The 21,234-nt window shown below is 38.5% G+C and overlaps 1 protein-coding gene across 1 annotated transcript in view; it reads right to left on the reverse strand.

Annotated features, from left to right (window-relative positions):
• Positions 1-604: 604 nt before the first annotated feature.
• Positions 605-21,234, reverse strand: part of kif26bb (kinesin family member 26Bb) — a 41,135-nt gene continuing 20,505 nt past the window's right edge. The window contains 9 exon segments of the mRNA XM_038308564.1: positions 605-2,409; positions 5,155-5,305; positions 7,151-7,326; positions 11,041-14,047; positions 15,179-15,335; positions 16,214-16,352; positions 17,244-17,421; positions 18,611-18,882; positions 21,039-21,132. Coding sequence (XP_038164492.1) covers positions 2,210-2,409; positions 5,155-5,305; positions 7,151-7,326; positions 11,041-14,047; positions 15,179-15,335; positions 16,214-16,352; positions 17,244-17,421; positions 18,611-18,882; positions 21,039-21,132 — 4,374 coding nt within the window. The 3' untranslated portion in view covers positions 605-2,209.

A 21,234-nucleotide genomic window follows, 5' to 3' on the forward strand; every position in this document is an offset into this window, starting at 1 on the left:
AAGTAAATGATTCTTATTTATTATTTCAACATATATTAGCTGTGACATATAAACCAAGATGCTATGACTGAAAAAATTTGATTGACAGATGAACGTTGATATATGATTGGCCGAATTTAGGTGTTCATGCTGACGTATAACTAACTGGCCTGCTTAAGATGACGAAATAAAAAACAAAGATTTTAAGAAAGGTTTTTTTTTTTTTAAATAGAAATTTTCTAAATTTTGGGACATTATCATCTGACAAAGAGTACATTTATATACACGTTTAAACCACAATGATTTGACATTTAAATATGACTTCCCTACAACTTTAACTAAAAGTGAGAGCCGCTAAAACAAAAAAATAAAATAAAATCTCTGAATGACCAGAATTAATTTTAGTTTTTCACCTAAAAATACTTGAATCAGATTCCGAACTTTCTGGACATAGTCAGAACTGTGATGTTAGGGCAACTGGAGGCTTCTACATCTCCTGTATACAGTTCCTAGCATAGATAGCTCTGGTCTACTTTATTTTTGTAACAATTTTATTGCAGATGTAGGGAAACATAAGCAATCGGAGCAGAAAGAGAAGAAAGAAAAGGTTAAATGAGGAGACATATTTGTGTTTGTGACTTTCTTGCTTTATTTTCTCCCTCTGCTGCCTTTATAATTGGGCTGCTTCAGGGCTGAACTCTGCTTGCCCTCATTACCTCTTCGCTTTCGACAGTCGGAAAACCAACTCTGTCAGAACCTCATCTAACTATTTCAGGAGGAAAGATTTTATTTTTTCTTTTGCACAGAACAAAAACTACAAAAATATCCATGCATTACAAAAATATTTTTTTCTAATCACAGCACAGGAACAAGCATGCTAGAAGCAGGAACTACTACAGTGTCATGATATTATTTTCCCTAATTGAAGAATTTGCTGTAATTGTGAGTGCATTCTTAATAACAACAATATAGATTTACAATATTCACATTGTTGCAGCTCTGTACATTTGAAATGTACCGATCTGGGTCAACAGTGTCTGATTCCAGAGCATCAGCGCCTCCTCTAGGATTGGCTCACAAGCCTTTACACAAAGTGACATCCTGTTGGGCTAAAAGTAGAATCCACATTCTTTCAAAATAAATTACTGATGCATTCAAAAGTCCATTCATTTATCCATGATGCAGGTAGTAGAGATTTAATTCACATTTACGTTTCAGTAGGTAGCAACTCTAACAAACTCGGTTTGTCACTTTTCCACAGCCTAGGATCTTTTTAGTTAAACAATTTCTTTTCCTTTACATGAGCTTTAAATAGGAAGAAGCACATTTATATACAATCAGCACCTAAAAATGGTTTATATACAAAATGGCACCAAGGGTGGCACAGTTTTCCCCATAAAAAAAACAACAACAAAAAAATTTGTAATCAAAAATTACCCGTTGTGATGTCCATGATGTTTGTTTGTTAGTAAGTTTGTAAATGTGAAGGTACATGTGCACAATAAAGGTTTTCACCAAATGCATAAAATAAAATGTTAAGATTATCAAAACCCGCCCTTATTCTTGGTTATGATTTCCTGTACAGCAGTTAGTGTAGCAGATTTTAAATGTTTGTGCTGTTTTTCAGGAAACCTGTGGAGAATCTAAGAGCCACCATGGAGCTGTCGGTTTCTGGCTGTGAGCATGGTTTTAATAATCAGCACAAAAAAAGGTCCCTGCAAAATCTCCATTATCTACACCTGTTTCTACAAAATACTACAAGAACAAAGACATGTTGCATTAGGGCTGATAGAAGAGCAAATATGCCATTTTAAGCCCAACCAATGTTACACACCCTATTCAGAGACCTTAAGGACCAGCACCAAATACCCTATAGAATCATTCTATGACCTCTTTAACATGTGTGGATCAGAGGCAATTACAATAAAGTCGAACATGTCCACAAGATTCTTGTTTTTTAACTGAAGTTGTTTTGGAAAACAATTTAAATCCAGGAAAACAAAAGTTCAAATGTATAATTTAAAGACCAAAGTTAATAGTAGATTAATTTACATGATAAGTACTGTAATCATCTGAAGGAGCAGCCTGACTTGTGAAAAGTAATTTCCCTCTGCGTCAAGCTCAGTTCCAGTTTATTAATCTGAAACCATTAGACATCAAAAATCTCAGTAGCTCTATAGTAGGTAAATACTATTTAAAAAGGCCAGAACCAAACTGCAAGCTTCTCATTTCAGAAGTGTTTTAAGTTTTTCTGCTTTCTCATTTTGCTCCGTCGCTTCTTGCGCCACCTCCTGTTGGACGCATCGAAACAGGTGACCATCATAATGTTCGCCTTGCAGAGGTTAATTCTTCTTTCCAGCCGAGATGTGACGTCTTCAAGGGCCTCCAGATGCTCTAGGGAGTCCACCTCGAAAGTCTGCCACAGGTCGACTAGGAGAGGATAACAAAGTAAGAACTTTTACACATACAGCATATATCAATACTGTATGTATATGCATTACATACAGTTCAAAAGTTAAGATGCTCAGCTACTTCCTTACTTGCCATATGTGCTGGTGCGTTTAAATAAATCCTTGTGTAGAAATGAGGAGGATTTTTAAGAAGCATCCAGTCTTATAAATTATGTACATTGCTTTTGATGCTCCTGTCTAAATACTCCATGTATACTGGGATTGGTCAGAAATGACTTGTCCTGTTACATCACACTGGTTTCTTTTTCTGTTTTTGTTTTTTTTTTACATCAAAAGATCAACTGACTTTCTAATAATGAAATGTCAATAATCAATGAGTGACAATGGGTATTCTGATAATTCAAGATAAAAAGGAATAGGGGGAAGCTTCAAGTATCCAGCATTCCGAGGTGAGTGAACTATCATCAGACTGCTGTATGATTGTTGCCAGGGGTGGATTTAGGAAATTTGGGGCCCTAGGCAAAAAAAGGCATGGGGCTCTCTGAATTGAGAAGACAAAAGATAATACAGAAACATTGTACAGATACAGAAATTTGTATAGAATAGACATTCCTTTTTTGTTCAACCTTTATTCCCTCTTATGTTATCCTTTTTTCTTGTGGTTTTCCTCTCTATGTTTTCTTTTGTCCCTTTTTCTTTTCATATTGGCAATAAGCTGAGCTGACTTTTAATGCTGTCTCCAAAGGAATCAAAGATTTTCCAATCACTATGACCGTTCTAACTTAGCTGATTGCTCCTTCCTGTGTTTCCAAAAAATAACACATTCATTTTCACTTCGCAATAATCTGTTCTGAACAATAATATGAAACGTAACGGTTCTTCATTTTTCATTTAAATGAAATTATAGCTGCATGAATCATGACATGAATCATCACAGCAGACAAGACAGAGGAGAGCAGGAGGCGGGGTTACGAATCTACTTGCTCTGGAGAGCAGAGTTTGGTGCTTTCATATGTCGTCGCCAAAGTCTCCAGTAGCAGAAAAAAGTCGCTAGATTTGACGCTAAGCGCTTTTTTGTAAAAAAAAAAAACAAACAAAAACAACAACAAAAAAAACTAGAAGGGTCTGAAAAGTTGCTAAATGTAGCAACAAAAGCACTAAGTTGGCAACACTGCTCTTCCCGCTGTTTGTTTTCAAATGATTTGCTGCTACCTGTTTGAACCTTTCTGAACATGCACAGAAAATGGACTGATCCATTGTGGTGAACACTGAAGGGGGGGCCACCCCTAGACATAATATTATAAGCATTCTGATGGCAACGAAAGTATGTGCACAAATAAGAAATAGCTGTATTAACCATACATGTAAAAGGAGTTTTATGGGGCCCCCAGGAACTTGGGGCCCTCGGCAACTGCCTAGTTTTGCCTAATGGTGAATCTGCCCCTGATTGTTGCCATATTTGAAGTACAGTTAAATGGATTCAGCAGCATTGCATGTGAAGCCTACTGTATTTGTATTACAATTTTTGTTTCTGGAAATCCATTTGTCTACAACACAAATTCAAACGTGTAGTTATGCTGGAAATTTTAACTTCCAACATTTAATCTTCTCACGTTATTAAAACCAAAAGGCAGATGTGGCCATGATATTTGGGTGATCGGGATTTGGTTTTATTCGTTTTTAGATCGTGCAGTATTAGTTAAATTTCTTTGTGTTTAGTTTTTTGTTAAGATGATTTTTCCATATCAGTACTTTTTATCTTTAGTTTGTTCTTTTTCTCTGTTTTTTATGCATTTAAATGTATTTCTCTTAGCCTGTTAGTCTTTTCCCCTTCTTTACTTATTTTGTTTTGCAATTCAGCTTCCTTTGTGTTAATAAACCACCCTCCCTAAGCTTCTCTGATAGGCCCATCTAGTCCCTTTGTTATTCTTCAGTATTTAAGTACCGGGTTTGTCATTGTTCTATTTGCTTTGTGTTTCTACTTGTTTATCATTTTAAATCCATGACCGTGCTCGATCTGGGTTCCTATCATCATTTTGGTGTAATTCTCAAACCGAAATCTGAAAAATTTAACAAAAAAGTCTGACATACATTCATGTATTCTGATGAAGATCAAAACTACATTTTCCTTTTATCAATTTTAATGAAGTTTTCTTTTAATCTAATTAGATTTGAATTTATTCATATTTTTTTGTTTCTTTTTTATTTGTTCCCAGATGCTCTGCTGCTAATGACTCATTCCAAGCACACTTCAACAATTTGTAACTAAATCTCTATGAGGAACTGACAATTTTCCGTTCATGTGTTTCTAATAATATTAGCCTATACTTTCTATTTCCTCTGAGATTGTACTGAAATGCTCATCGACCAATACTTCAAGACCAAGAGAGTGATTCAGACCAATGACGCAGCACCTTTCTCCTGCTATTACAATAGCCCCTCTGATCCAAATTGCCTGACATTATCGTCAGAGCTGTGTTCGGGCACCACCGTTAGCTCACTCGTTATGTTCTAGGCATCAGGTGACGCATATCTTATGGTGGGTGATGGTTTTATCTGCTAGTATATTTGTTATTCAAATAGAATAGTGCTTAAACCCAATTCAGCACTGTGTTCTCCCTGATTAAAAGCCTGATTCATCAATATGCAAGACTTTTCTCCACTGGTCTTGTAATGAGTCCCATGTTTGGTTTTTTGGTGTTTCTTAGATAATGTGTGGAATGTAAAGATAAACACTAAAGTTATTATCATCTTTTTTACTAACACTCTTGGTTCCACTTGGCTGGCTCCAGCATGAGGTTGTGTTTGACGAGCTCCAGCTCTCTCCTCAGTCTGTTGTATTTGATTCGGACTTCTGAGATCCTCTGCTGACGATGCTCCAGAAACCTCAGCTTGGCGCTGAAGCATCCAAGGCCCTGAAATCACAGGTTCATACAGAAACATTTCACCATGACTCCTTCTTCTTAAAAACTCTTTGTTTTTATTGCACTTCCCATTAAGATGCATCTTGTGGAGGGAAAAAATAGGTCTGAAAGCCCCTAAAATGTTTTCTAATCTCATGACATAGAAGAAACTGTTTTAAAGGTCAAATTACACAAATAAAATTTTTCTAATAAAAGAAGAACTAATTTGATGCTTTACCATATAACATCCCCCTTGCTTTTTTTCACTTGGTGTCACATTACAGACACACATCTCTACATTTTTATTGGGAATGTAATTGATCGACAAACACAAAATAGCATAAAAACAAGACAATGGATTGTGTATAGCTCATTACCAGAGCGACCAAAACATGGCCGACCTAAAGCAATTGACCAAATAGGAAGAGTGTGAATAGAAGAAGAAGCTAATGGTAATTCTGATTCTGAAGGACATGCAGAGACATAAAGCCACGTTAGTCAGGAAACACCATTTGCTGCTTATTCCGCAAAGTTAACCTTTCTGAAAGAGTGGATAAAAGACAGCCAGGTTGAAAGAAAGCCGTAAGAAATGCTATTTAAGATCTTTAAAGAACTTGCAGGGGAAACCACAAATGTGTAGAGAGGTACTCTGCTCTAATAAGATTAAAATATAAGTTTTTGACTTGCATGAATCAAATAATCTGCGGAGTAGAAGCAACAGGGTACATAACCCAGAACAGGTAATCTCCACATTGGTGGCAACATCATGCTTTGGGAATGTGTTTTTTATTTATATTTCCCCAGATGTGGAAAACTAAGGACCCGATTAATACTAACAGCTACCTGAAGGCTTATCGTGGGAAAAACAGGTGAAAGCAACAGGTAACATGAGGTGATACAGGTGAACAGAATCTACCTATTAACAGAAGGCTTAGGTTCAGAGGAAAATTATTAATGACAGATAAATAATAAAAAACACAAAGGAATAAACTGAGATAAATTATCTAATAATAGAGAAATAATAATAGGAAGTAAAGACAAATGCCTGGTAAAAAGTAAACAAAACAGAACTAATATGGCAAAAATAGAATATGGTGAGCAATAACACAACAACCCAAAATCCAATTGAGATCAAATCTTAATCTCCAGATCCTGACATACTAAGATTAGAATTATAGAGAAAGTTGCTTCTAAAAACTATTGAATCAAGAGCATAGTCAAAAAATTTTCCCCATTTTTCAGATTTTTCAAGAAAATGTTGAAAGACATGTATTCTTCTTCCACTTCACATTTATGCTCTATTTTGTGTTGGTCTCCTACATACAGCTAATATTTACTGAAGTTTTTGGCTGTAGCATTAGAAAATGTGAAAAGGTTAAGAGATGTGAACACTTTTGCATTACAATGTAGTAGTCTGCCATAAATTGATATGTAAAACTCAGCATTTAGGCGCGTCTCCTTAAGGAAGGATTACCTTCGGTCTGCTCAGTTGGCTTCCTGAGTGATTCTTTGTTCTCAGTTGCAGGGCATTGACCCAGTTTTCCCTGTATGCTCATTAAAATTGTATCAAAGTTGGTCTTGTCTGAGACTGGAAGAGACAGGGCAGAGTCAGGAGGCCTGACCTCTCGTCTCAGGGGACATTACGTCAACACATGCGCTGCCTCTTGCTTTCAGGCATATTTTAGCTCAGTTTAGCTCAACCCTCCTTAGCCACAATCATGGCTTTATTACCCATCATCACATTGACTACTTTACCTCAATGTGTTTTCACACACAAAAAAAGAAAACGTGATTTCTTCCACGCCGGTTGCACTCAAGCTCCACAGATTAAACTGAAAATGAAAATAAACCCAGCACCTGTTTGTCAGCACCTGCTCTTTTCTGCATCCTTTGAGCATTGTCGATCTCATAAACCTTGATCTCATACGCCTCCGGAATTTTCCGCTCCGTCCAGCGAGAACGCAGACCGCTGGCGCTAGCTGATCGTTTCATGGACAGGGGGGTGTCATGGGACAGTCGGCGCTGGGGAGTACCTGAGAGGGAGCAAAAGCGCAGTCAAGTGCTGCCTTTTAACCATTTTCTCCTCCTCCTATTCTTATTTTCAACTTTAATTTTTTGCAGAATTAAAACAGGATGTTTTTTCCCCCTTTTCTTCTGCATAATGCAGAAGCTAGGTTTCCCTATTTTAAAGTTTTATATGACAGACCAACACAAACAAGCACATAACTGTGAAGTGGCTGGAAAATAACATTTCCTAAATAAATTGAAACCTGAAAATGAATTTGTATCAATCCTGCAAGAAAAGAAATCTAATGCAACCTGAAAACACCAAATTAGTAAAATGAGCAAATCTATGTGTAATTTTATATAATCCCAGTTATTCTGTGAGGGCCTCAGAGAACATCTTCATGAAGACCAAGGACTAAGGAAGACAGGTCATGGAGAAAGTTCATGAGAGGTTTACAGCAGAGTTAAGGGTTGGTTATACTCCCCGCAGAAGTGTGTCGCAGTGAGCTTATCGCAGATATTTTTGATTTATGCCTAATTTTGAAGCGTGGTCTGCGCTATGTTATTCCACGCCACAACTCAAGAGGGACGATCATGAACTAGCTGTGGGTCTAGATACGGCCGAGGTGGTGAGGAAGTGGGGACAAGTTTGTACGACAACAGAGGGATATGAGGGTGAAAAAAAGAGGGGATCCAGGTGGAAAAAACGAGTCGTTTTCCACAATGGCGGTCATACAAATAAAACAAACCGGTAAGGTACCAAGCAAGAAAGTAGAGTGGATGTAGATTTGACCAATCAGAGGCCTCCTATCTGCAGCACTGTCAGTGGTCACCTACAATTTTGGAGAGCAGCACCAGAGTGTCTGCTGAAGGGAGGGCACATTTGCATTCACTGCGACACACACAAGCAGATGACCTGGTTTCTGCATAAACCAGCCATTAGGTTTTAAAAGAATATCCAAAGCATGGACAGTTGTTTATTATATTGTGCTGAATGAGGGGGATAAAACAAATCAGACTTTTATCTAACACTCTCTTTTTATATATTGAGTTTTCTCACTTGGTTGAATACCACTATTAATAGGTTTGTAAAAGGATGTCAGAAAAATGCTGTCAACTTTTTCCACAAGCCAAAATGGGAAACAGCAAAAATGTTACACAAGGTGATCTTTTTAGATGTGACTTAAAATAAAAACTTTCTACTATATGTGTGGAAATCTAGAAAACTTTTAAGATGTATAACTTCCATCAGACAACTCTGAACATACAGCCAGAGATGCAAGGGAAGGGTTTAGATCCAACCAAACCCATGGGTTCTAGTCAAAGTTCAGACTAAAATCTGATTGACAATCTGTGTCAAGAAATGAAAACTGATTTGAAGGATGATTCTACAAAGATCTCTACATTTTTATGCTTTTTACTTGATAAGTATCTTGGCGCATCTCAATAATTCTTTAAAACTTTGTGTTGGTCTATCAGATAAAACCTCATCAAAATACATTGAATTTTGCGGTTGCCATGTGGCAAGGTTAGGACCAATTCATGGAGGATGAATGAAGGGAAAAGGGGACAACGAGCTTTGTTAAAAATTGATTTTTCCGAGAATTCTCTTTGTCCTTTTGTTTCCCTCTCAATCAGCACTGTTATATTTCCCTCTGCAAGCATGATCATAACTGTACCCACCCAACTTTATAATTTCTTTATCGGCCAAACACACTTTAGTTTCTGCATCTACGCTGCCATTAGTGAGGGCCATCACCGGCTTCATATATTAATGATGTCATGTCATATACAATTAGACGTTATGGCCTTTAAGGAAACTAGGCCTGAATGGGCTTTACAGCTGGGTGTCATGTCTAATTAATGTCATATAAATATGTTATGAAGCTAGAACATAAAGCAGTGCTGTTCTGGTAGAAACTGCTTTTCATGAAGAAATATTTTTGTTGGTTTCCATATTGTATAAATCAGAATCAATAAGTCAATGAAAAGCAAAGATTAAGTTAGGATTTATGTCTGTTAGAAACATAAAATCTATCTATCTTTCTCACACTCTTCACTGTTAAGGTTTAGTGAGCAAAGACTTATTAAAGACTAAAGCAAAACTAAAACTTAGCTATTCAAAGTCAACACGTAGCTATTTAAAGTCAGAGAAGACAAAGGTGTAAGAAGCTATCTAAAGGTAAGCACTACTACAGTATACAAAATGTTGAGACATGTCTGTCGAGGCAGAAAAAGAACATTTGAGTTTTCTGGTTCTACCTGTGGAAACAGAAAGCTTATGTTGGATTATAAATTGTTAGCAGTCTTTGGACATCTCAAAGTTTGGGGATGTGGTGGCCTAGTAGTTAGGGCATAGAGCTTGGAATCCTGAGGTTCTAAGTTTAAGCCCTACTCCCACAGACTGACGCTCTGGGTTCCTTAGCAAGACCCTTAACCCCAGGCTGATCCCAGGGCGCCACACAATAGCAGCACACTGCTCCCCAAGGGGATGGGTTAAATGCAGAGGTAAATTTCTCCAATGTGAGATCAATAAAGTTCAAGTTAAGGTAAGGTAGAATGCACCAGAGCATGTGAACGGAGCGGAGTGCCGCTCCGCGTTCCCCTTCATTTTCCTGCCGCTCTGGCGAAATGGTTGCCTGGGTGCCAGTCCGAACTTAGTCCCGCCCACAAGGTTTGAGTTCGGGGAAGTTCGGTCTGGCTCTGCTCCATAGTAGCGCGAGTATTATAGCCCACTATCAGGCGATCCAATCAAATTGTCAGGACGGGCTTTATACTATGATGGACAGATGATCAAGAGTAACGTAATCAACCACGTGACCAAAGCGCTCTTGGGTGACAACAACAATGGCTGCCGCTGGAGAGTTGAGGAGAGTAGATTCTGCTATTAGGTCTGTTCTAGAAGATATCGACAGCAAATTAATTTTAAAAGAGGAACAGAGAAACGCGATCAAGGCTCATCTTCTTATTCTAGGCATGCAACTGCACGCTTTGATTTTTGTGGACAACAACTATGCCTCGCTTAACATACGTCACGCACTCCGTTGCTCTTATTGGTTGTAGATCTATCCAATTGAGTGCAGAGGCATTTTTTTTCCTGGTTCATTCGAAACACGCCCCATAATCCCAGCTCTATGGAGCAGTATCAGACTCATATTCTGACTAGAATTGAGTCGGACTACGTTAGGCTAGCGAAATGGCTCTACGCTCGCTCAAATTTTCAGGAGAAGCCATTTTCTGACATTTTTCCTTCATGTAATTATGCCAGGGCCCTGGGACACGCTGCGTTTGATTTAACGATGTTACCGATACATGTGTCTTATTTATCTGGCTGGTAAATTATCGTTTTCCAGCTTTGAACGTAACTGCTTGTGCAATATATATTTTTCAAGGATTAAAAACTGTTGGCCTGCAACTTTTATTCAATTAAAAAACATGTTGAAAAAAATCACACTTAAATCAAATTAATGTTATTTTACAAACTTTATAATCTAACATGTTTAACTGATGTTGTGAGCGCATCGGAGTGAAGTGGAGCGGAGCGATATCCTCGCTCTGGCCTTTGAATTGAAAACCGCTCTGTGCTCTATCATATTTCTTCCGCTCCGCTCCACTGCTCGCTCTATGCTCCGCTCACATGCTCTGGAATGCACATACAATTTTATAATGTTATTTCTTCTATTCGCCAATATTTGATAAACGTTTCCAAGCTTTTTTTTTTATATATAAATGTGTCTTACTTGTGCTGCCTCTCTTCCGTGATGATCGGCTGCTGCGAGTCACGCTGAGTAGAGATCCACTCCTGTCGCTGATAGAATCTCTGTTTGAGGCCTCGCTGTCTCTTACTAAGCTGTCATACCCACTGCTAACCAGACTGCTCCGGTTAGAAAAATGCAGGGTTGTCTTCCCCATAGCTGGTGGCAAATCTCCACTCAACACGCTGGTGGTGTCACTTGCATGCCCACTTAGGTGGTCCGGCGTACGAGGAGCAGTCATCTGGCTGTATGGGGAGAGAAGAGGGGACATTTGATCTTGTCCAGATGAGGAGGGGCTGGACGACCTTTCCCTAAGGAGGTCTGTGATCCGGCCGTTGACCAATCCCTGAATGGCAGATTTTGTAGATGAGCATGTAGAGCTCTGGCTTGGAGTCCGGCTGATAGAGCGATGAGATCGTGGAGGGGAAGAGGAAAAAAATGAGGACGTTCGCTCAAAGTTAACCATTTTGCCATCTGGTGACAGACTGGGACTGCTTTTTCGAGACATGTTCTTGATGCTTGGGGCAGACTGCCGACGAACCTTGGGAGTTGATATCTTAAGTTTTCCAACCGCAGAAAGCTTCGAATGGGAATGCTTGACAGACTGAAGTAGAGGGTCTTCATTGTGAAAGAAGTGATGGCTGTGGTCAGAGCGGGGATTTCTCCTGGGGCTCCTATTGGCCCTTGGAAAGGTAAAATCTCCCTCATAGTTTTCTTTACAATTGGCTTTAAAACTTTCTTCAATGCTTCCCTTGGAGCTCATAGAAGTGTTACTACCACCCCTTTCCATGGTTGGGAATTGTCTAGGGGTTCTTCCAAGGGAATTAGACCTTCTAGCCAACCGCTCTAGTTTGGTATTAAAAAGCCTACTGCTGTTATCAGCTGGAGACCTGACTCTGCTGCTTGTTTTGTAATGTTTCCTTGTTGGACTTGAGGTAAAGAAAGAGTCATTTCCCTTTTTAAAAGCACAGCCTGAATCTTTTTTGACCTCTTGGATATATGTTTGTGGAGACCAGTTGTTGGAGTTGTGGTTTTCAGTAGACTGCCATTTGCTGTGCCTCCTCTCCAGTGTTTCCCCTGGGCTGCATGGAGTAGATGATGTCAAACCCCTTGAGGGGCTCTGTCTGTGGTTGGGATGTTGCCAGCCTCTTGGTAGGCTACCTGTTGCAGAGGAACCAGGCAGGGTTTCATAGCAACCAGGTGAAACAACGGCTCTCTTGTGGTTGCTCCCAGCTTGTCTGCAAGCAATTTGAACCCCCTCTGAGACCTTATGATTGTGTGTGGAATAAACATGCTTGGAGTCTCCTGGGTGGGCTTTGTCTGTAATGTCAAGTCTCTTCTCGCACATTTTGCTCTCCAAAGCTTTTTTGCAGGAATCCTTTTCTGCTGACACTATTTGATCAGAAGAAACATGGCTACATGCGTTATCAGATTTCTGAAGTAGATGGACCTGAGTAGCACAACGTTGACTCTGTTTATCTACATTAATGTCATTTTGACCTTTGGTGCTTTTTCTTTTAAGCTCAGAAGCCACGTTGATGTCTTTAAAGGTTTCATGACTCTTTTTCTCTTTAGTACCCTCTAAATCACAGTCCGAATCTAAGTTCATCAACATAGGATTAATGAAAGAAGGAACAAACCTGTTTTCTCGTTTAGATTTCATCCTTTCATTGTTTTGATCTGTGCTTGTGGCTTGAGCAAGAGCAGAAGCCCCAGCTGAACAGTCATCACTCACATCACCAATGATTCGGATAGGTTGAGAGTTAGCAGAGGTTTGACCATGTTCTTGTGATTGTGCAAGGTCTCTGATACAAATTATGTTTCCACCTGCAGTCCCACTGTTGTATGCTCCACTGATGGTCACCTCCTCTACCATAGAAAAGACAAGTTCATCATGACCCATTTGATCCAATGGCTGTTGTACAGTCACAGTGATAGTGGCCTTCATTTCCTTACTGTCCTTTGTATTTTGATCCCCAATTACAACACTTTTAGCCATAGAGTGTGAAGGGGGAGAATACAAAGAAGGAGATATTGGAGAGCTTTTACCAATAGGTGAAGCTCTTTTGTCTGGTTTGAACCAGTCAGCAGCTTCATGTTTCTCTTGTTTTTTCTGTGGCTGATGTTCAGATAAATTGGCGGCAGCCTTGCTGTGAGAATTAGCTTCAGAGCACTTGACTGAGACACCTTTTCCTGACTTAACAGCTCTATTTTTGGGAAGCTCAGAAGGGTAGGTCATGCTGAGACCAAGGGCTTGATTCATTAGTTCTTCACTGGAACTGTTTGCACTACACTCCTCACAGTCAAACAGACCTGAATCCTCTCTCTGAAACCTCTCCCCAGGGCCAGCACCATCTGTTTGCTTTTCCCCAAAAGAGGCTCGACTGCAACCCTTACCCACATTCAACAGTGTCTGTGGGGCTTTGGTTGTTTCTTTCTGGGGTTGAGTTTTGGTTAAAATATTCTTAAGGTTAGCACCTACCAAGGAAGACTTGAGGATCTCCATTGTCACCTCATTTCCATCAATGCAACCTAAACGTTCTTGAAGTTCAGCAAAGGTGTCACACTTAAGATGATCTCTCTCTGGTGGTTTGCCTTCTGCTTTCAGTCCTTCAATGTCCCCCTGTAGAGTTTCCTCTGTCTTCTTCTCTCCATGCAACTGAGGAATTCGCAGAAGTTCTTGAAGTAGAGCTGTAAACTCTGGGTCTTCCAGGTCAGACTTGTTTGGATGCAAAGAAGGTATAATTGGCACGAACTCAGGTTGTGCCAGCAGTGGTGCTGCTTTTGAGTGGACAGAGCCATCTGAATTGATCTGGATGACAGTGTCACAGGACTGGTCACTGCTAGAACGATACAGCTCCCCACGAAGTCGAAGAGACCAGAGGTCCACATCTACCTCTTCTGTGGAGTGGAACGCTCGGAGGCCCAAAGAGCGGGGACCTTTTTTATCTCTGGTCAAACTCCGTCCACAAGGGGAACATGATGTAGACTGCTGTTGAACACAGATAAAAGATGTTTTTGGTTCCAACAGACTGGGAGATCATTTCAAAATTTAACATAATAAAACAGGTGCTGATTTAAAATCAAATCAAAAAAACTTACACTATAATTGTTTTCTAGCCCCTTCATATTTAATATCATGTATAAGTTTATTTGGTTCATAATAGGGCACTCAACAAAAAGTCAACTGGTTGCCAAGCCGAGTTAATTAAGCCAAGTCAACTCAAATCTTGGCGACTGAAAAGTTAACCCCACATGCGGGTGATGTGGACCTGCATGGTGGTGTGTGTGTGAGGCATGCAAAAATGGTGTGTTATTAGCTTATTCGATGGGTTTAATAGAGCACACACTGAAGTTATTAATTCTAAAAGTACTTCCGTAAAAGTAAAAAAAATTAAAAAATAAAAAATCCACTGGACTTGGTTTCCAAGGTTTGAAGACTTTTCGCAACCTCTAAAAGTACTGTAAGTAATTTTCAGCCATACCCCACTTTATACCATAAATTTTTCATAATTCGTCAACTAACTTTTTAGTTACAAAGAAAAAGAAACTTAAGTTTAGAAGAACAACATGGTTTCGAAGTTGAGAAAAACGTGTCAAAGCAAATGGACAATGTCAAAGAGGCAATTTGACCAGGATCAGAAATCAAGAACATAGCAGGATTTTTCTGACATATCTAAAATTATATGTAATAATACTAAAATGCTTACTTTTTTTTTAGGCTTCACATCAGCATACTCACTACTCTAATTCCTAATTGATTGCTAGCCTTTCTTCTCAACAGAACTGGCAGACTTTGCTGGTATTTGGCTCACCCCAAGCTATTAAATACACTTTGTCTGATTGGGACAAGATAATATCAAAACTCTCTGAAAGCCACTCAATAAGACAATTCTGATATGCTTTTAGGTCACTGTTTGGTCAACCAGTTGTTTTGGTAATGTTCAATAGCATAAATGACAGCAACACCTTCTTTCTTTATTTTTGCCATGTCAAAACCTTTGTTCAGGTTTCCGTTCTTCATTTCTAAAAAGGGATCATTTAAAACTTGATTGATGAAGATGGTCCATTTGGGAATTCTATTAGATTAATTGGCTGGGAGTAATTAGTTGTTGTGTTGTACCTTTGTCCTCTTTTGTGTCCTGCGTAGACGAGAAGCCAGCTGAATGGTAGAGAAGGACTCTTGAAGATGCGCTAATGAGTCAGCAACTTGACCGATCACAGCAATATGGCAGTTTGAAGACATGGATTCCCGAAGGAGCATTGCCAACTTACTAGACCTGTGTAAAAACAGTGCACATAACAAGTAACTACCTACAATTATATATATATCCACTCCTGCTGTTATACAGAACATACAGTTAAGCCCTAAAGTTATTAATACCAAAGGCAGGATTAGATTTAAAGTTATTAAATAGACCAAAAATGTTTTTCTGATTGGAAAGCAGATAGGTATTTCCTATAAAATAAAACTAACATTTACAGGGAGGTTCACAGTGAAAATATTATTACGTTTTCATTTAATGAGTAACAAAATCCCAAATCAATATTTTTTGCAAATAAACTATAGATTTGGCCTTAAGTGTGCTAAATTTATGTTAATGCTCAAATCTTGACTTTTAATAGTAAACAAGTTTAATTCTGTAAAATCTGGTAATACGCTGTCTTAGTACTGTTCCTATGGATTGAAATGTGCCTCTACAGTAGCATTATTCTATTGGTTAAAGTGGTATCTTGGCAGATATCTATGTCACAGGTTCATATTTGGCCATTCGTTGTATTTCATGAGGCAACAGTAGGGTTGGATGCAGGAGTTTGCCCCGCTAATGAGTGGTTGATGTTTTCCATTGTCATATTTATGGGTTTTTTTTTTTTCCAGTGTCATTGCCTACCCTATGGGTACCCTGTGGTACCCATCTATATCCTTCACAGTGTTCAAGTTAAAATATTACTTTTAATCTTAATCAGCATGTGATGTGGATGACTTTAGAATTAACTATGAATATACTTTCCAGGATTAAACTCTGATTATTTGAAATGATTAAGAAGACAGTTACACTTAACATTAAAGTGCTATATTAATGTTAATACAGTGGACTCTTATGATATGTATTTAAGAAAAGGTTACACAAATTACATTTTTAAACTCCAATCTTACTTGCTAGGGATAGTTTTATGTCCACTTAGGAGAGCCAAGACAATGGGGCCCAAGTCAGAGTGAGGAAGCTTATTTTTGCTCACACCCCTCATCCCACTGCATACATCAATCATGGTCAACTTAGTGGTTCCCCTCGAACCTGGGAATGGAAATAAAAACAAAAACAAATAAAAGGAGTGTTGTTATTATATACAAGCACAGACAATGTTAATGACATTACATACATTTTAATCCAGGCATAAAAAAATATAATCATGCTGCGTTTCCAAACCCAAATAATTATTGGATTCCAGTTTGGGAAATATTAACAAGAAGAATTCCAACAACAATCCCAGCCTTTGTTTTTTTTTTTTTTTTATACAGTTATACTGTCATTTTGTTATGTCTTTTAGCTATAACTTATCTGGTTTAAACATGCAATACTTTACATTTCTAATGTGGTTAGTATGTATCATGATCACTCAGTTTACCTACAGTAGCTCAAGAGGACTTACCAAGGCTGACAGTTAAAACAACTAACTCTTTTTTTATATGCAAATTGTAAAAAATGTGCACTCTTTAATCAGCTGAAACATAACCTATTATCTATCACCTATTATCAGATATATGTACTGTTATTGCATAAACATTTAGTCTGTCTTATCCAAACCATCTCAGAGTGACACAGTCAATTGCAAAAGGTTTTGCAGCTGCCCCTTGTCTCAACTACTGTACTGGACAGCATATCTGCACTTATGACATTTTAAAGGTCTATACAGCAGTAGCATAGTACTGTATCAGCTGTGGTAGCAAACATATGTATTTAAGGCCTTTTCCATATGGAATAAATACACCATAATCAGATAGCAAAGCTAAAAGAAGTAAGTTTGGTACTAGAGTTTTAAATTAGAGAATTCTACAGGTTTTTGCAACAAACGAGCAGAACAAGCTGGATATATCTTTCAGTGGCCTTATTCTGACATGAGATTTAAGATATATGATGTGTGTGTGTATATATGCATATATATACTTTTAAAAATCTCATAAAAACCTTTCCCGATGGTGTTGCTTTCGGTACGAGGAGGCTGGACGTAAAGGGTGAAGAACATGATGGAGCTGTGACACAGGTATGTGATAAAGTCGGTGTGTCGACGTGCTGCGATGGCTGCGTCCAGGAGAGAAGCCGCTCGCTGTGCTGTGGGGGCCTTCACACGATTGTGATTACGCAACTAAAGAGATAGTAGAACATAATACAAACCTTAAATCACTACATCTGTTAAATATGCGCCAGCCATATATATATATATATATATATATATATATATATATATATATATATATATATATATATATATATATATGAAGAGAGAGACAAAGAAATGTACATTATTGGAAGTGGTGTTTAAATGGTATTAGTTCTGTTTGTCTATTATTTATTATTAATCAATTTATTTATATACCAACCAAAGCTTTTTGAGGCAGCAATTAGTCTGATGGCAATAAGTGAATTAGAAATGAAAATACAATCAACTGCAGTTGAGTAAACTAATTATGGTAGAAAGCTTAGAAACCATGTTTACCCGAAAAACTATGACAGTGTATAAACAGAGGCTGTAATGGGTTTGAATCAGTGGGAAATAGAGCAGTCTGCTTATTTGATAAACATCATATTATTGATTCAATGCTTGGAAAAAAGGATTCAAACATAATATATACATAAGATATCGGGTGCTTGCAGATAAAGGATTCATGTATTGATTCAAATACGTTTTTTCTACACTAGAAACTCATTTGTTTACGTTTTAAAGTTTATATGTTTACAGAATAAATCTCGTTTTGCAGCAAATGTATTTAATGGGTTTGCAGATTATTTGCAGTTTTCTAGGAATAGAAGAAAAAAATGTAAAAACGAAGATGACCCTAACTTGTACGGTAATAAAGCAACAACATAGATTTTATATCCTATTCAGACTTTTATTATTGCAACAAATAGATCTCAAACTGTATCACAAATTGATTCCTTTGTGCTGAATGAATTTAGAAAGCAAATAAAAGCATTCATCTAATGGGAACTGGTCCCATATAAATGCAATGCAATTATATTAAAGGCTTGTTAATACATTTTACCAAGATTAATGTGCTTTATGTATCATAACTCTACTGGATGAAATAGTTTCTTGTTTCAAACAGGTTAGTGGAGCTGTAAAATCGCACTAATGGACTCTTTGATGCATTGCCAAACAGAGATGATTAAAAAGATGTAATTTCATTAACAGTTAGCTCCTCTCTGGTGGCTAGATTTAACCTTGTTTAATAAGATTAAATGGCTTGTAAAAAAGTATTTGGTTAAGAACCTGTTTTCATACAGATGAGGCTGCTCATTTGGTTTGTTTTCCAGTAAAAACAGCTGATTTATACCTGTATCCCATTGACCGGGTCCTCGGTCACTCTAACGTGGGGCTTCGGGCTGTTCTGTACGCTGCCTGGTGAGGGGACCACCTCCCCCAGCAGATCTCTTAAGGTGTCCTCTTCGCCGCAGCACAGCTCGATGGCGGACACGGAGACAGTCAGATCAGTCCAAGTCTTCTCCCTGCGTCGTTCGATGGCGCTGTACAGCCAGGAGATGGCACAGGGAATCAAGCCGAGCTTCTGGAGGCTGTCACTGTTTCCCACCATGCTGGACCAGGATGCTGGGGAGAGCAGCAGAGGAGGCAGATGAATCTTGGCAAGCCTCACAATGTGCCTAGATGTGAGGAATATCAGTACGAATCATTTCCATGTTATTTTGAATCTTGTTTGTTTACATTATATAGGTCATAGTAGCCCCATTAACAAGGACATTTACAATTTAGTAAATAAAGTAGTAAATATTGCACTAAATTACCTGTGCTCTGATGGGATTTAATCCAAAAGCCTCAACCCCATAACGGACACAACTGATGCAGATGTTATTTAGCGTATCATCAAAAGTCTTCCACCATACTAAACAGTGAGCGTCAAGTGTTGTTTTTTTCGTATCTATGTTTGTTTCAAAAGATAAGTCTTAAAAAACTCCATATAGAGATCTGTACATTCACATGTAGCTCTATATGGAGTAGACATGTAGCTAATGTCCTTCTATTCTAAATGGTGCCTTCATACTGAGATCAGCGGTGCATAATTCTAAGTGTTTTGCTCTGTTCGGACATCGTCTTTTTATTTATTTATTTATTTTTCTTGTGGAAGGATCAACTGCTTGTCTGAGTATTGACTTTCAGTGATTTTTTGGTGCCCTTACTGCTGTTTGGATTAATCAGAGAACAGGCAGCTTTCCAGATAATTCTGTTTTAAAGCATCCTGAGGTGAGTGTGACGTCTGGCTACCGCAGCATAATTAATAACACAATATTTAATTCTCAGCTGCATTGCTATAGAAGTAGGTGCAAGTGCAAATCTTCAAATGGCAAAGAAAAAAAATTGAAGGTGGTAAAACTAATGAAGGAGACAACTGAACAGCAAAGGCAGCTTGTCCTCACCTTTGACTCGGGATTTGGGACTTTTGCTGCATATCTTCCTACTGTTTCTGCCTTTTTCTTCCTGATTATTGGTTTTAAAGGCTGCTAATAAGTAAAAATGAAAGCTCTGGGTGTCCTAGTTAAAGTCTGGACTTAAATCCAATTTAATCAACACTTAAATTGGCTTCCAAGGGCGGCCCACGTGGTCAAATTTAGGGTGCAATTACTATTTTACTCAGCACCTCTGGTTTGGATATTTTTCTGTTTTTTCAATAAAGAAAATATAATTTACTAAGACTTAAAAAGAATTATTTGTCATTTTGTTTACACAAGTGTAAAACAAAAAGAAATTTAACTTGGAACAGCTCTGTGGACAATTTTATCTTTTTTTAAAGTGCAACTTTTTACATTTTGTTTTCTCACATTTTATCACATATTAACATGTCTGACAAAAGAAACAACCCCCACCCCCCACCCCCCAAAAATAAAACTGAAGCAGTAAATGTGGACTTTTTAACAGTATTGCATTTGTCAGACAAAGACCAGACCCTTCAATATTAGCCCAAAACCCTGGAGTGGTGCCATGTTGTATCTCCTTGTACACTGTTGCCCTACATTCATGGAGAGATATGGGTCTGCTTTAGCTACTCTTGTCTTATCCAAACTCTAATTGAATGAGGATAAGAGAATTGGTTTACTCCAATTAAAGGCTGAGCTGCCCGCCGTTATTCAGGGGGAATGGTATTCTGTTTAGGAGATTGATATCCCTCTGGCTGCAGGCCACATGCACTCTGTATCGGCCAACTAATTCAATCAGATTTACGGAGAGTGGCGTCATGTGAAAAAGCAGCTACAAGGAGACCCTGTCCTTACCACGCGATGTGTGTCTGTGTGTGTTTTAATGTGTGCGGCACAAATCTATTAAATCCCTGCACCAGCGCTAAGTGCAGGGTCCCATCTTCCTAATAGAAATATATTACAGTCCACTTTGTTTTAGGTCAATCGTAGGAAAACGGGAACGTGTTCTTTGGTGCATGGGAGGAGTAGCTTTCAAAAAAGATCAATGTATGGTTGATGCAAGGGCTTTTTTTACATATCAATAAGAATTTCAGATTTTTCAAGCATGAAAAAGCTGAAATCAACACAATATGGCTGAGAGGGAACAGCAGTATGGGATTTGTCTGAAGGTGGATATAAGGACAGGAAGAAACAATGAAGGCATGTAGTTTAAGTACTAGAGAAAGATGAATGAAAGCAAGAGGAGGGGTGTGGAGGGGCTTTAGCATTGATAAAAGCGTCCAAATCCTTTTCAGGGTTTGAACCTGTGGCCTCTTGGAGCAGCTGGTGACTCACCCACATCAGCGCATCCTAAGCCCAAAACACATCCATCGCTGCCGCTAAGGACGCAGCGGATGATGTCAGCCAAGACGCCCGTGCACACTTCACCCTGAGCAAACAGAACAAAGGACAGGGGGGTTGATGAGCACTGAAAATTTGCACAGTCCAACTGAAAACCAGGCGCTGGATTGTTTTTTTTTTTTTTTTCCTT

The sequence above is a fragment of the Cyprinodon tularosa genome, unplaced genomic scaffold (assembly GCF_016077235.1).
Source record: "Cyprinodon tularosa strain WSP-4 unplaced genomic scaffold, ASM1607723v1 ctg64, whole genome shotgun sequence".
In the NCBI taxonomy this organism is placed as follows: Eukaryota; Metazoa; Chordata; class Actinopteri; order Cyprinodontiformes; family Cyprinodontidae; genus Cyprinodon; species Cyprinodon tularosa.